Genomic DNA, 18,577 nt, shown 5'->3' on the forward strand with positions numbered 1-18,577 from the left:
CAACTTTTAATGCAAGAATTGTGCAATAAATTGATTGAAAGTGTTGTGTGAAATAAGTGAATTGTAATATAATTAAAATTAATTTAATACTGTACGGTATGGATTATTTTTCGGTAAAGTTGTAAAAAAAAAAAAAAAAAAAAAATATATAAATTTTCTACAAAATAAAAACTTTGTACAAGGCAAAAATTAACTGAATTCTTGAATAAAATTATTCGTTTGATTAACAATAAGCGTTTATTTTTTTATTGCCCGTATTCGTTTACTTTTGTATTTTGTTCCTTTTACATTAACGTAAAAGGATATTTTCGTGACACACTTTTTTTTGAAACTATATACAATGGACAAATTAATTAAGCTTCAATTAGCGGACAAGTTTTTGATCGAGGAAATAGTCTCACATTTTCTGGATGACACACGTGAAAGCAAGCCGAAGGCGTTTTACAGGGAAGCTCTAGATGACATAGGGGGCCTGTATGCGGAGCTGAAGAAGAGACATAGACAAATATTGGTTGCATCATACACTGACAAAAATGCAGACAATGTGAAGTACCCTTACTTGGAAAATAGCGTTTTCAACGAAATAAAAACATTTTATCAACATAAACATCAAATGATAGAAGCTGAAATGAAAACCAAATTCCCAGAGAGACCACCGGAGCTAAAGATGGACCCAAATCAAAGTATTAGCCAAAGGGTGGATGTTCCCAATATTTCAATAAATTTGCCAAAAATCACCTTGGCAAAATTTGACGGCGATTATCAAAAGTGGCCTTCGTTCTATGATCTTTTTAAATCTTTGGTCCATAATAATGAGATGATTCCAGCGGTCCAGAAATTACAGTACCTCAAATTGCACCTTTCCGGTGAACCAGAGCATTTGTTGAGAGCCTTTCAAGTAACAGAGGATAATTATGCTGCCGCATTCAACATGTTGAAAGAAAGATATGACAACAAGCGAGTATTAGTTAATACTCAACTTAAATTGCTGCTCAATCAAAGCTTTGTAAATCAGGAGACGGCTACGGCAGTTAAAAAATTACTGGACACTACTAATGAATGCTTACAGGCATTAAAGAATCTACAAATAGATGTGGAGGGCTGGGATCCTATAATAGTTTATCTCATCGTGCAAAAACTGCCAACCGAGACACATCAGCTATGGGAACAGAGCGTCAGCGCGGAGAATCAATTACCAACTTGGCGACAATTGGAAAGTTTCCTTGAAACTCGATTTCGCACATTGGAGGCTATATCAACGAGGCGATCTTCATCACATTATAGACCTTTACAAAACGAAGCTAGTAAGCACAGGAATAGTTGCGCTTTGCATGCTGCTACGGATGCAACGGCGAATAGTAACTCACCTTGCCCTATTTGTCGGGGCCCACACAAGGTGAAGCAATGCAAAAGATTTTTGGGATTAAGACAAAACAAAAGATTGGAAGCTGTTAAAGGTAGGGGATTGTGTATCAACTGTCTTAATTCTGGACATATGATGACCACTTGCCCTAGTCAACAGAGTTGTTTTAAATGTCATCAACGACATCATACCCTATTGCATAGGGACAACGAAGAAATTGGGGATCGAAGCCTATCACGGCGACAGCAGCAGACCGCAGTCGCGTCACAAGTACGTGCGCACTACGTCTCACATGATCCATCACCTCCAACCACGGCGGGTGAAATTTCGTCATCGGCGCCAGCATTCGTACCCGGCAGCAACAGCCATGTTCACACTTGCGGCACATCGGATGCACACACACGACAGGTTCTACTGGCCACTGCGTGCATTAAAATAGTATGTCCAGCAACGGGACGCTATCAGAGGGCGAGAGCTCTAATCGATCCTGGTTCGCAGAGTTCTTTCATCACCGAATCAGCGGTTCAGAATTTGAAATTACGAAAAAACAGAACAATAACAAATATACACGGTGTATCAGAAAGCAACATTGGCAAATCACTAGCAAAAGTGGATGTCATTGTACGAGATCTAGGAGATTCCAAGCAGGTGCGAACTTCGGCATTGGTTCTCAAGAAACTGACCAACTTGCTACCAGAGCGTAATATTCAAACCAAGGAGTGGTCACACATAGACGGATTGATCCTAGCTGATCCAAGTTATTTTGCGATGGGAAAAATAGATGTACTCATCGGAGCAGACATTTTTGGCCAAATTATTTTGGAGGGACTAAGAAAGGGTCCCCCTGGTGCACCAATTGCTCAAAAAACTATTTTTGGATGGATCATAACAGGCAATGTCGATCAACAAAGTGTCAACACGACATCAACAGAGACGTTCCACATCCAATCCGATTTGGATGATAGTATCAGAAGGTTCTGGGAGTTAGAAGAAGTACCGGAACAAACAATATATACAGAAGAAGAATTATTATGTGAAAAGCATTTTTCTGAAACATTTCGTAGACTTGAGGATGGACGCTATCAGGTTGAGTTACCTTTTATACCAGATGAGCGTCCCATATCACTTGGAAGTTCGAGACACATTGCGATTGCCAGGCTTTTCGGCATGGAGAAGCAATTTTCAAAAAATGAGGTCTTGAAAGACAACTACAACAAGTGCATAGCTGAATATTTGCAGATGAACCATATGGAGCAAGTGAATTCAATGGAATTAAAAAATCAACGACAACAAATCATCTCGAATTATTTGCCACATCACGGCGTCATTAAAGAAAGTAGCTCAACTACAAAACTACGAGTGGTTTTTGATGCATCACGGCCTACTTCAAATGGTTCATCATTAAATGACAAAACATTAAAGGGCCCGGTTATACAAGATGATTTATCTACTCTTCTATTACGATTTCGAAAATATAAAATTGCATTTACAGCAGATTTGGAGAAGATGTATAGGCAAATCAGAATCGCACCGCAACATGCCGATTATCAAAGAGTAGTCTGGAGAGATTCTCCGAGTCAATCAATTCGGGACTACAAATTAACTACAGTAACATTTGGTACAAAATCAGCACCGTTTCTAGCAACACGAGTATTAAAACAGTTGGCGATAGATGAAAAGTTAAACTATCCTATTGCATCAAGAATAACGTTGGATTCATTTTATGTGGATGATCTGCTGTCGGGTGCGGATTCTATCGAAAAGGCATTGGAAATGCAAAAACAATTATTGAACATGATGACTTCGGGCGGATTCTCATTGCGCAAGTGGTCATCAAACGCAGCTGAGCTACTAGAAGCCCTTCCACAAGAACATCGAGAAATCAATTGGCCTTTAAAAATTGAAGAAGCTGAAACCGTGAAAACATTGGGCATACAATGGGATCCAGCAAACGACCAATTTTCGTATAAAATTTCCCTACTGGAAAATGATTCACAGAAATGGACAAAGCGAACATTATTGTCGGAGGTTTCAAAACTATTCGATCCTCTCGGCTGGTTGGCACCTTGTATCATTATGGCCAAGATAATGATACGAAAATTATGGCTTTCGGGTTCAGGCTGGGATGATGAGGTAGAAAGGAGCTTGCACGATGAATGGCAGATCTACAGGAAGACTCTTGTTCATCTGGAAGCACTACGTATAAACAGGTGGTTCTACTATTCAACATCAGCAAATAAAATAGAATTACATGGATTTTGTGATGCTTCGATAAAGGCGTATGCTGCGGTGGTCTACCTGGTTGTCATAGACGAAAAGGGAAGCCGAAAAACTAGCATGTTAATTGCAAAATCAAAGGTGGCTCCAATAAAAACAATATCTTTGCCAAGACTAGAGTTGAGCGGCGCGGCATTATTGGCGAAACTTGTGAAATATGTCCAGCGAGTATTGAAAATTGAAAATATATCGAAGGTGCAAGCTTGGACGGATTCAGAGATCGTGTTGGCTTGGTTGCGGGCTCACCCGAGCAAATGGACCACGTTTGTAGCAAATCGGACCGCTGAGATTCATCACACATTAGGCAAAAACATATGGCGTCACGTGCCCTCAAAGGAAAACCCAGCAGATTGTGCTTCACGGGGAATGCATCCACCAGATCTTATAGACTTCAAAATGTGGTGGAACGGCCCAGAATGGTTACAGAAATCCGAGTCACACTGGCCAACTAAAATACTACTTCATGATACGGATAGCGAGATACGAAGATCGACTCTGTGTCACAACACGATCATAAATGATAAAGAATGCAACGAGATTCACGAATTGGAAACACGATATTCATCATTTACAAAACTCATAAATGTAACGAGTTACATCAAAAGATTCATCGCCAAGGTAACCAAGAGAAATCTAAATTGCAATACATTTATATCGGTGTCAGAATTCAACGCTAGCGTGGAGATGTGGATACAAATAGTGCAACATAAACATTTTTTACAAGAAGTGACACAATTGCGGAGAAAGAAACTTATTCATACGAACAGTCGTTTAACGAGGCTTAATCCCTTTCTGGATCAAAATGGAATATTGAGAATGGGTAGCAGATTGCGACACGCAGATTTGAATTACAATGAGAAATTTCCGATTATATTGCCCGATAGAAGCCATTTTGTGCGACTACTTTTAGAAAAAATTCATCGCGAAACTTTGCATGGTGGTGCTCAACTTATGCTCAACGTAATAAATAGAAAGTTTTGGATCATTGGTGCACGAGATCAAATTCGACAACAAATACATAAATGCGTCACGTGCTATCGACAGCGGGCTGCAGTTCAAAAACAGCTCATGGGGGACTTGCCTGCTTTTCGAGTTAGGGCCAGTCGGCCATTTACACATACTGGCGTTGATTATTGCGGGCCATTTGAATTGAGAACTCATAAAGGCAAAAATACGAGGACATATAAGGCGTACATATCTATTTTTATATGTCTTGCAGTTAAGGCCATACACATCGAGCTGGTCACGGACCTTAGCAGTGAGGGATTCATCGCAGCATACAGAAGATTCAGTAGCAGACGCGGCAGGTGCGAGGTACTCTATTGCGATAATGGTACTAATTTTGTCGGCGCTAGCAAAGAGCTTGCAAAACAACATAAACAGATGTTACAGCAATTAAAATCAGAATTAGCACAAGTACACGAACGTGACGGGGTGGTTTTCAAATTCATACCACCTGGTTCACCTCACTTTGGCGGATTATGGGAGGCTGGTGTCCGCTCTACAAAGCAGCATCTTAAAAAAATACTCGGAAATGCGAAGTTGACATATGAGGAGTTTTCAACGGTCCTAACTCAGATTGAGGCTTGCCTAAACTCTAGACCTCTCTGTGAAATTAGCAGAAATCCAGACGATTGCACGGCCCTAACACCTGGGCATTTCCTGACTGGTGATGTAATTATTACACCACCTGAGCCTTCTTTGCTGGATTTAAACGAAAATAGATTAAACAGATGGCAACTATTGCAAAAATTGCATCAAACCTTTTGGACACGTTGGAATAAAGAATTCCTATACCGATTGCAGCAGCGTCCAAAATGGACTAAAAGGACTGAAAACATGAAAATTGGTGATTTGGTTTTACTTAGGGACGAGAAGTTGCCACCAAGCCGATGGTTGATGGGTCGAATAACAGAAATTCATCCTGGTCCCGATGGACTTGTTCGAGTTGTTACGTTAAAAACGAAGGATAATATGTTGAAGCGTTCGATTGCAAAGATATGTTTACTACCAGTAGATACAATGGAAAATTATGATGAAACCGAAACGCAATCAATCGAGACCGATTAATCGCATTTTTGAGAAACAAAAAAAAATCGCGTAACGTATCGTTATCTAATCGTACGCAACTGGCACTACACTTAATACGCAATAAAACGAAAAAAAAAAAAACGGGAAGAAATCGCGCAACCTAACGTTACCGAGTTGCACCTAACATCGCACTACCTAATAACACCTAACTTGCGCTACTTAACGATAAAAAAAAAAAAAAAATTAGAGGCACCTAATACAAACATTTCTAACCTACGCTTAAATTTAACTTAAAATTTAAAATTAGTAACACTTAAATTAATTTGTTAGTTAACTTATTACTAATAGATTTTTTTCTTTATCCTAATTCTTCCCACTTCCTGAATTTCCGGAAAGCGAGATAAAGCGCTATAACTTCTTCCTTCTATCCCTCTGCTCTTCTCGTTACAGGTGAAGACCTAAAAGGAACATGACTTTAGTGATGGGTACAACTTGCATTTGGAACGTTTAATCGAAACTTGAAAACTTACCAATTATCATCACAACATGGCTAATTCGGTATCAATATCACTGTTCACCAGCAACACACCTTTTATGTTCCAGCAACCCGTCAGCACGTCACTGTTTTGCCATCTTTCAACATGGATGCCAAGGCCGGGAGAATGTTCCGTCATGACGTCACAGTTAATTTTTCTCCTTTCCTAAAAAGAAAACAACAAAAGAAAACCACAAAGAAACACTACTTGATATGAAGGAAAATTTTTGATACTTATCTAAATTTGCTATAATCCAGTGTAATCCACTCAGCGGGTTTTTGTTCTTCACCTAAAATTGAATATATTGGATTTAACATGTAATCTTATTTGCAATAAAATACTTACATGAATTTGCAATGTTTTCCAGCTATGCATCTACCAGTCCAGATAGGATTTTCAAGTGCCGGTCCAGCACTTTTTGGTTGCTCTTCACTCCTCCATCGTTTTTTCCTTCCATTGCTGCATTTCCTTTTTGAGCTCCGGCTCCTATAAATCTCCATTTTTTTGTGTAAAATTTTGATTTTTTACTTTCTTTAAAAAACTTGCACTTCACATCACAATATAAATAAAACTGGTGAGTGACAGTTTGCAGCGATCATTTCTGCACAAATATTATATTTCAATGCTGCCAACTGTCACCTATGATCATAGATTAGTTTGTTTAGAGTTATAGTCAGCTATTGATGGAAGTGTAATGGAGTAAGAAAGAAATAGAAGGTGAATGAAATGGAGAATGGAAGGGGAAAATAGCATAAAATAGAAAAGAAGAAACGTAGAATTTTACAACAACAATTTGTATTGCGATGTATATAAGAATGATACATTGCATTACAGGTTCGTTGAACTATACCATATGATCTATGTAAAAGAAAAGAAGAAAACGTTAACAACCGAAAAGTGGGACTGGCTAGGAACAACTTCACCGTTTACTCAACCGCTGCTTCCAGAAATTATAAAAGGGACAAAATCATCAAGAAGAAGTACGACTAAATAGAAGATCGCTCACCGCAACGTATCGACTTTCGAGTTATACATTTTGTCAAAATTGAAATAATTTTTTGAATTATATAATTGAAAACCGAAAGAAAGTATTGTTAAAACAAAGATCATTTTTTTGAATTGTATAATTTCAACTTTGTACATATAACTTTTGCATTGTGAAATAATTTGAAGAAAAGAAAATTTGTATTGATTTGTATTGTGAAGCAATTTGAAAAAAAAGAAAAGAAAATTGAAGAGAAAGAAAATATAATATATATATATATAAAACATATTTATTTAGTAAATTTTTTTTAAGAAAAAGAGAACATAAATTTTTTGGATTTGGTGCTTTCTATAATAAACTGAGAATTCTAAAAAACAAAAAACTTATTTTTTATTTAAATATTTTAAAAGTGTTAGCAATTATTCGCGAACAGTTTTGTTCACTTACACAATGTAAATATTAAATTCAAACTTCAAAAATTTTCTGATTTTCACAAAAATCTATATATGCAATACAATATGTATAAATTCATTCTGCTGTCAAATTCAACATAATTTAATCAACATGAAGGAACAAAGATGCATACTGACCACACTAAAAACATCGTATTACTCTTAAAGACACCACATAAGTTTATATTAAACGCCATTGCGTTCAGTTATAAAGCAAATTTTTAAATTATTTGACAATTAATAGATTTAAATGATAAAATAATTGATAGTATATAAATATACGAATGTCATTCGTCCTAAAAATATTCGTATCTCATCGTATTCTCATGCGTAAAACATTTTAAGCAACCACCATTTTCAGATCATTTCAAATAACATCCAACCATATAATTATTTTATGACATTAAAAATAAAAATAAAAACTTTTTTTTTTAATTTTAAAGAAATTAACTAAAATTAATTTTGATTAGATAGAATCTTTTAATTACCAAAATGTAACAAAATTAAAAATGTGGTAAATAATTATAATTAAATTGTTTTTTTTCTTTTTTGTAAAGAAAACAAAATAAAATTCTAATTTGAAAGTTATCGTTGACAACAAGTATACACAATATAAAAATTTTTAAGAATTTATGAAAAAAAAAACTCTAATGTACATAACTGATAGCAAGATGTATAGCTAAGTTTGCGAAAATGTAGCACAAGATTATAAAAATGTCACAAATAGTCCGACACACCAACATCTTTTTAATATTAGTTAACTAACACTTTCCTAACACGAAGAATTGTGTTTTCATCGAGAACTTGACATGCAAAATTTCGCGTCATTACATAGTCTCAAGCATTATACAAAATACCGATCGGTAAGAACATAAATTTGACTTCATAAGCCCTATCATGAATTTCGTTCGTAGCTCTGAAATTCGGAAAATTACGAATTATTAAAGTTCTGCTCAAAATATTCGTATTCTGCTCGTTTTGATCATTAATATAATCAATGATTAATGAAAATTTTAGATAGTCTATTATAACAGAATATTGAAAATTAATATTTCACTAATATATATATATGTAGATATCATAATCATTATTATTTAATACATTTGCGCTTAGTAAGTGAATAGAGATGAAATTTTAGTAATAAATCAATAAATTTTTCTTTTATAATATTCTCACATTGCTTATGCTTAATTTCAATTGATCAATTTGTAATAAAGAAATCCGATATTTAAAACTTGTGATCTATCATTTAATTACATGTCAGTGTAATCTCCGTAATTTGTTAACATTTAATTTTTTTTTTTTCTCTTTAAGTAACATGATCTCACATTTTTACATTCGTAATCATTTTTAAATTGATAATAATATGAGGTTTCAAAAAATATATATATATATATATGTATATATATGTATATAAATCAATTCGGACATAGCATTATGTAAAATGTAAAAAATAATTTTCTAAGTTATTATTAAACTATAAAATATTTATTTAATTGTTTAAAATTTAACTATAAATTTTGTTTTTATACAAAACTGCAATTAAGGGCGTTGAAAAATTAATTAAAAAATAAAAAAAGTCATTGAATGACAATTAGAGTTTGCTTAGAATTCAAGTTAAATAAATGAATATGGTAATTACTTGTCTCATTTAATTACTGATCATTTTTTTAATTACTTTTTGTTTCGCATCACAATAAATTTGCAGTTATTTGTAAAAAAAATTTTCGGTCCATTTAGAAGTTAGCAACAGGCTTTAATTGTTGGCGACATATTTTGTCATTTCGATTTCTACTTTTTTTATTATTAAAGCTTTTTCATTTCATTAATATTGAGATGCTAATTGTAACAAAATAACAATTAATTATTTTATTGCCAGTGTCAAAAAACCCAAGAGTAAATGTTAAGTAATTAAAATATTTTATAATAAAATTATATTTTTTTTCATTTGTTATATACTGTTTACTCATATTTATTAATATTAAACTTCAATTATTTTTAATCAAAACGTGTGGCAGAAAATAAATTTTTTTATTGTGTAACATACATACGAGTATGTACATAATATTAATTATGCATAAATAAAGATTAATAAATGAAAACTCTTAGAACGTGACATAATTGATTAAAAAATTGATTTGAATAGGTAGGTGCTCTAAAATTAAAATCGAGAAAAAATAGAGTAAATCGTTTCAAACCTTTAAATACTTTAACAAATATTTCTTTGCGTTCCTATAGTCTAAAATAGGCTCAGAAATACTCTAGAATTAAATTATTTCTAAATGTAGCTGTTTTTAGAGTTAACAAAAACTTTAATTACTAAATGAAATGAGCTGAAGTTCAACTACTTTAAATGCGATTTTAATTGTGCCCAAATTCAATTTTGAACACATCCCCTTTTTTTTCAAGTTTTTGATATTGTTTTGATCTCAGACAATTTGTTATAGCAATATACAATTTGAGCAGATTTTAGGTATTCACGTACACGACCTCTCCCTTCTTTTAAGTTCAATTAATTTTCCGGTCCTATGCAAGAGACACAAACATATATACATACATAGAAAAATAACTTATTTGTTTGTATGTACCTACTTATGAATGACTTTAATTTATACACATATAATGAAAATATTTGACATTTTATTTACTACAATTCTTAGAAAAATTTTCCTAAACTTAAAAAAAAATTCTTGTTCTCATCTTATCAAAATGCAATCATATAAAATGATAAGAAATTTTTTCTAGGTTCTTCTATTTATCTAGCTGCAAATTCTATGAACATATGTATGTACTCATATAAATTCAATATGAATACATACATATGTACATTATGTACATATCTACGTAGACAAACTTTTGTATTTTACCATAATGCATTCCATTATTTTTCATCTACTAAAATATGAATGCTCTATATAAAAAATGTGTAGTAAGTTTATTCAAATATTATTTCATACAAAAATTTAGATAAAAAAATCAAGACGTTTTAAATAATTTATTGTTATTGTCTAGTTTAATGAAAAAAATGTTATAACAGATTATGAAAATGCGTTTTACACATATCTTTACAATTTTAAAGAGACAAGTAAGCTTTTAGTTAACATTCCTCAAAAAATGTAAATTTGGCTATTAGTAGAGTTTCATTAAGTACTTTAGTAATTCGAATTTCTTGAGAAGTGCGTAAGTTAAATAAGTTCCGTAGATATAGTAAAAAATGTAAAATCCACCCCTAATTCAGTTTCCTTTTATTTCGAAAAAAATTTTATTGGTTCACTGTTTCATCACTCCGAATATATGTAAATATTAAATTTCAATGAATTTTTCTGATTATTTCCCTTTATACGTGCAAAAATGTAAAATCGGCCCACAAAAAGGTTCAGTTCCAGAGGTTTGACATATCCCAAAAGTTGATCAATCCGTGAAATAACCGAAATAAACTCACATAGACAAAATTTGATCAAAATCGGTTCAACTTGATATACATGCATGCAAACACAAACCAAGAAACCGAAATCTCTTTAAAAATAATTGGTTTACGCTTCTCTACTATGGAGAAGTGCCTTCCCACTGAAAACTCGACATCCAAAATGTGGTACCATTACATAACCTCCCTTTTATTGTAAGCAATGGGGTCGAAAAAAAATTAGTGAATTAAAATTGCAATATAAGTATGTATGTAATTTCATTTATAATCCGATAATTTAATAAAACTTATATTGTTTATATGTATGCATGTAATTGAAATTGAAATTTCAGCAATCGGAAAGTTATTCGAAAAACTCGTCTAAATCCAGAGAAAAATATACTTGTTACGTACTTACATATATGAACGAGAGATGAGAAAGACATGATTTTTTTTAATATTAAAATTATTTGGAAACTTTTAACTTTAATTTATAGCAAAATAAAAAATAATATATTCCAAAATAAATAAAAATAAATTAAAAATTATTCTTAAGAAAAAAAACAGTGAAAACAAAAAAAAAAATTATGAATAGAATTAATCTAAATTTAATAAAAAACAAATATTTCTTGGAATTCATATGAGAATGAAAATATAATTTACCAAAATTCGTAAAAGAACTCATAAATATATATATATATATATATATATATATATATATATATATAAGTGTACATACATAATACTACACATTCAATTAAAAAATTCCCAACAAACCAAAGTGAATCATTTTTCTTTTATTTGTTTTATTACTTAGTTATGAATTTTCAACAAAAGAACTGTGGTTAAATTTTTACTAACTATAAAATGAAAAAAAAAAATAAAAATATATATGTATTTAAAATATAACAATTAAATATTAAAAATAAGCAACATATTAGTACAGTCTTCATTTCCTTCAGTTAATACAATTCAATCTGAGTATGGATGTATGTAACACATTATAATACCTGCAATCATATAGAAACATAACATACTTAACACTCAAGTCACGTTCTACTCTTCATATATATAATCAATAAAAACTAATATAACAGATCTGTTATATTATATTTTAATAACAACTTTCATAATATTGTTAAATTTTTATAAATATTCCGAATTAGAAGTTATAAGAAGTTATTTTTTTCAGTATATCTAATTTATTGAAATATTTGCAAAATTTTAGTTTCTATAATTTAGTTTTAAAATATGTAGTAATAAAATATTAATTTCCCATTATTGTTAATGACTATACATACTTACAGTGTAAGTATGAACCATATACATACCATATGTACATTAATGGCTCATACTCGTAAAGAAATAAAACACACATACATATGTATATGCACATTTCTTTATGAACAGCTCAAACACTATTGTATTTCAACTTGTTTTAATACACGAGTGAGAACAGATCTAGAAGAAGTAATATCATTACTTCTTAGATCAATTAGATCTTAATTTAAATTTTTTTAATTATGATCGAGAATTTTCGATTATAATTAAAATAATTTAAAAGCAAAATTTCACATAATAAATCAAATAACCAGTTTGTCTTAACACAAAGTATAACAAACCCACCACACACAATCTACTTACATATGTATTATGTACATTCATAAACATAAAAACCAAAATTAATGGTAAATTGAAATTTTTTTGCAAGATCATCGTGATCTATAGTAAATTGATTATATTAAATAATAATTGAAAAGAAAAAATTATGATGACATAATCTTTGAAAGGATATAAAGTATGTATGATTATACATTATGTATTCTATATACATACATACATACATACATACATATTATGTACTTATATACTTTTTAAATTGTTTAAATGTCTAATACATACGAATGTAAACATTATACAATGATGAAATTATTTATTTGCTCTCTAAATAATTCACCTATCTATTCTCTATATAGATATGTATGTATTAATGTTAATACATTGTATGTATGTATGTAATTATTAATTTTAAAATTAGAATGACTTGCAAAAAAAATTTTTTTGTTGTGAAATAGGTAGCTAATTTCAAATTTTTTTTTTAAAGTATGTACTTATGTATTTCACAACGAACCTTTAATGTCAATTTGATGTACAATTTAAATTGTACATACATACATACATATGTATGTACCTACTTACATGCATTAAAATTTTATTGCAATTAAGTAGAGGATTTTAAAGTTTCAAGATATGGAATTAAGTTTGTATGTATGTACGTTATGTTAATTAATATCAAGCAGATCCACATTCATATGTACATACATATGTATGTATATGTATGTACATATTCGCTTAAATATTACAGCTACCTAAGTATGTAATTAAACAATCTGTTATTATATGTACATATACATATTATTTACATATGTATGTGCATAATCAAATTTTAATTACAATGTAAGTATGTGAACATGTAAGCATTTTTAGTAAAAATTCCCATACTACGATTTACGCACCTAGAAAAAATACACATATGTACATATGTACATAAATACAGACTCACGTTAAATGTGGCACACATAATAAGATTTTATACATACATTTATATATTACATATAATTCTTATATACTTATATGTATAACAAAAATAAAAATAAGATTTGGGATTCCCTGACTATGACGCTGAAAATACCCCATACGTGAATGATGCCACAAAATATACATACATTTTGTTTGTGTCTCTATATACATTCATACTTGCATACATACATATTATATATGGATACAAAAAAATACTTAATTTTATTAACTATTTTTGATAAAAAATACTTGTATCCAATTCAAGTAGGTTAATTCTGACGTATTCGATAATGTCTTATATTTTGAATTCCATGTACATATACTAGTACATACAAATTATGAAAATAAACTTGAAATTCAAACTAAAACGTGAAAAGTTGCGCGCTTCTGATAACGCCACTCTAATATTAGCATTGTATAATATAAAAATAGAATCATAAAAAAATGAAAACTACACGATAATAAAATTTCCTGACCCAAGTTCATATTCATACGAATATAAAGTAAAAATAAAAACAAAAATTTATGTTCTCTTAAAAAGCTTTAAAATAAAATTAAAATATTTTTACGAGTAGGTGAAAAAAAAAATTTAAAGTGTTATAATTTTTAATAAATCTTTAATAATACTTTTTAACAACGTTTCTGTTCAAAACACGTTGAATTTTTTATTCCAGTTAACCCATAATATTATTACCGGGCTATAAATAAAAATTAATACATTTCACAGAATAAAACTAATAGCCTGGCCATGTATCTCGTTATTTTACTCAAGAAATGAGAAGAAACTGGGTAACTATCATGTAATTGTATAATGAAATTTTCGAGCAATGGGAATAAATAATTCCATAATGTAATGTTGGGTATCTTGTTTTTTTTTTTCTAAAATGTATACAAAATTAATTGAAAGTTTATTGATTAGGCTCTAAAAAAAAAAATTCAGATCCTCTCCCTCGCAAATTTTTATTAGCACTTAAACCCTAGCAAGTGTGTAACCACACTGTAAATTTTAAAGCCTGTAGTAAAAAACGAATTTAGATTCATCTTGTAATAGAGAGGAACAACTCTTTTTTTCTTCGTTTTCATAAATATTTACTCTTTAGAAATGAATATTTTGACCTCCACTTTTATTTATTAACGTGCTCGTGATTTTGTCACGTCTTTTTTTCTACATATTTTGCATATACATTGTATGCATACATACAAACTTATGTATATATGTATACTTTTTTTAATCGCTTCTTTATAATTTATAGCTAAATGACTCTTTAAGAAATTTTGTGATTCTCCGTAATATGTACACATGTAAAATGGAACGTACTCCTTGCTAAGCTACTAAGGCTACAAATGGATTACGCAATTTATTTTATTTATTTTTTTTTTTTTGTCTTGTCGTTGACAACGAAACGATGCTTCCAAAAAATTCAATTTTTAGAGACGACAACAAGTTGAAAGACATTAAATATGCTTTTTTCTTCTTTTTGTATTCTCTAGAAACTACGAAAGCGTTCATAAATAATTATGGTTTCTTGTTTTTTATTTACATATATATGTAGGATCATGACGTTTCTTTTTTTCTTGATTTTAATATTAAATATAAACGAATGGTGAAGGTCGCTGACTCACGTTCAAAATATTGTTCATGATATTATAAATTTTTATCGAATTTTGTGGTATATTCAATACATTTAGAAAGGTGTTAGATAGATCAATTTTTTAAGATAAAAAAGTAAGTTGATATGGCCCGCACATAATCGATCAAATGAAATACGTACTTATGTGAACAATTTCTTGTTCAAGTCATTGAATTCTAAATAGAATTTGTAACACGAGAACTACGGAAAATGTTAATTATTTATTTTAGTTTGGAAAAAAATTTATTAAAGAAATTCATAGATCTAATATTCTCAAGAAGAATTAGAAATCCTCATCACATTATCACATCATCACAATGAATTTATAAAACATGTGTATATTACGCGTTTATAGAAAAAATAAAAAGAAAAAAATTAAAAAAATCAAGTTCTTATTAATATTATTACTGTTTTTAACCAATTTATAGATATGTTTCACATTTTTATGCAAGACTTAAATTTCAATAGAAAAATATAATTAAATTAGACCCTATTTAAAAGTGTCAATCTGTAGACAACATACTATTAGGACAGTGATAATGACTTAACGATATTCTTACCATCCGTTTTAGAGTTCAAAAAAATTTTGTTTACCTTTAAAATGGCCAATTTAATGTACCTTTTGTATATTTAAAATGAATACTATCGTTTTATATTAAAACCTATCGTTTACAAAACAAAATATATGTGATCCGACTATAGCCCTACCTGATTGGTAAAATACTCTGTATTGATACCAATAGTAACGTTATTACGCTAAATTACATTTTCCTTTTGTTCAATAAATAATAATAGTTATTACTTTTTATTATATACATACTATATTACGTAAAAAATATAAGTTACTACATACATAAGTATGTTATGTTAAACTAAAATATGTGAGGCACACACTGTGAAGTATAATTAAAATATTAATTTAAAAAAATACCTACAAATAAATGATGTTACGTGTACCATCACTAAGACCTTAGAGCATCAAACAATTTTAATACAATTTTTTTCTTGTTCTTATCATTCAATTTAAGATAGATATCGGTCTAAAATGAACTTCGAACAAAGTAATTTTTAAAGGAGTTTATTTATGACTCTTAATAAGGCATGTGTTAGTTTCTCTAAACTGGTACTATCAAAATTTATTACGCACTTATTATCACATAAAAAGCAGACTACGAAATACTCTTAGTTTCCTATTTTCTATAATTTTCATATTCGTAGAAACACGCAGGTACAAGATGAATTATTTTTTTAATTTATACATTCTATTTCAATTTTGATCAAAACTTAAGTGAATTTAAAAGTTGAAAGTCAGAAAAAAGAAAAATTTACTATAACCTCCGATTCCAAAAAATTAAATCTTGATCTGTTCACAATAAATTGAAAACTATGTATGTATAACCAAAATTTATGTACATAATATTTTGACAAAAAAAATTAGAAGACTAGAATTTAATTTCTTTATGGATATATGGATAACAAGCAAATAACTCTGGCTCTCATTTCTAACCAGATACAACATAATATCATACTTTGAAGAAAGATTCATTCAAAAAGATGCATTTACGTATGTTAATAATAAAAAAATTGTTTAAAATTTTCATACATAAGGTTAGATTCATCATTCGCGGAGGGTTAAATTTAGCCGGGTAGGCTGCAAAAAGATTAACTTTACACCTTTTTTCTAATAAAAAAAATTTACAAATACTCACATGCATATTGCATATTAAAAATCTAAATAAAATTAAGACTTACCGATAAAAATACTCAATTTAAAATTCAAATGAAGTTTTGCAATTAATGTTTTTCATTTGATATTGTAGAAATCAATAATGTTTGTACTTTGTTATCTGTCGCAACAAAATTACTTACGAAAATTATTTTTGTTCTTTGATTTCAACATATTAAATATTCGAATGAAAATATAAAAATATTCACAATTCTAATGTTTTAATATTAAACTAAACATAAAATTCAATTTTATCCCTTTTGACGTTTCGATTTTCAAATATTCTTCTTTTTTTATCTTTCAAATAATGTACATGTACATATACTTACTTGCTTTAAATGCCAAAAGAATTTTTTCTTTTTCTTATTCTATTTTGACTTTCTTCAGTTTCACAATGTCAGTTAAATAGCTGTGAGATACTTATACTTTATTTAATCACCTACAAAAAGTTTTGCCAGGTGATTTAAATTGTAAAATGTTCAAACTTGAAATTATAAACGTCAAAAAAAAATTAAAAAAGATGGACACACCAAAAACACACTTTAATTTGGATTTTAACACAGCTGAAAGTAATACAAAATGTTTTTAAAAAAATCTACTTTTATTTAGTGTTCTATTTTCCTAATAAGATTTAATTTAATGCCAAGTTTCGATTACACATTACATTTTCATCAGTACAAACTTAATCTAACCCAGCATTTACACATGCAAGTTACTTGCAAGCAAGTTTGTATAATATTAATTGTCAATTAGTTTTTCGAAATGTCAAATTACTTGCTATTATGACGTAGGCGTTTAGCAAGTTAATTTTTGTAAATGTCTTTGAGAAGAAAACAACTAGCAATATATATAATTTTTTATAAATTAGAAACCATAAGTTTGCTAAGTTTAATTTTTTCAAAACAAAATTCAAAAATTTTAAATTAAAAAAAAAAAAAATCAAAACAACAAATTTTTTTTTGTGAATTTCTCAATATGTCAAATTACTTGCTCAAATTACTGGCAGCAAAATTTTCTTGCAAGTTGAACTGCAAGTAAACAAGCAAGTAGAAATATTTCAATGTGTTAGTAAAATTTTTGTATGTATTGCAACTTTCTTGCAAGTAACTTGTACGTGTAAATGCTAGGTAAGATATAGTTGATTTGTAAAAAATTTTTTTAAAATGTGCTTTGAAATAGTCGATAAAGCCACATATCAAACCCAAATACGGAACCTGAATATGTAGATTTTAATTTTAGTTTTATTAGATATTTCAATATCACAGTCTTTGTGTTAATGTTTTCAGTTTTGAATAAATTGTTATTTGTAACTTTATGAATTGACTTAAAAACAATTTTCAATATTTTTTGGAAAAAAATTTTTGAGTTCATTTAAAATTTTGGAAATTCTAATTAATTATTATTTAATACTTAGTAAATATTTTTCGGAAACTGCGTATTTTCATTTTCATTAGCCTTCCTACATATTAAGAACTTTTTTCTCCATATTTCGTATTATAAAGTTACTTAACGATCTTTCGTATTTTAAAATTACTAATTACTAATTAAAAGGTTTATTTAGAGATTGATTACCGTAGTTTTAGATGAGCTAAT

The 18,577-nt window shown here is 29.5% G+C and overlaps 1 protein-coding gene across 1 annotated transcript; it reads left to right on the forward strand.

The window, feature by feature from the left end:
- The first annotated feature begins 340 nt into the window (after positions 1–340).
- On the forward strand, positions 341–5,710 carry LOC129615619 (uncharacterized). Its single transcript, XM_055530901.1, has one exon. The coding sequence runs from the start codon at positions 341–343 to the stop codon at positions 5,708–5,710; it is 5,370 nt and encodes a 1,789-aa protein (XP_055386876.1).
- Positions 5,711–18,577: the final 12,867 nt, after the last annotated feature.

This window comes from Condylostylus longicornis, unplaced genomic scaffold (assembly GCF_029603195.1).
Source record: "Condylostylus longicornis isolate FDR11 unplaced genomic scaffold, ASM2960319v2 ptg000137l, whole genome shotgun sequence".
Lineage (NCBI taxonomy): Eukaryota > Metazoa > Arthropoda > Insecta > Diptera > Dolichopodidae > Condylostylus > Condylostylus longicornis.

What these genes read in the sequence shown, in the direction of transcription:
- LOC129615619 (XM_055530901.1), top strand. Translation starts at nt 341, where the DNA reads ATGGACAAATTAATTAAGCTTCAATTAGCGGACAAGTTTTTGATCGAG.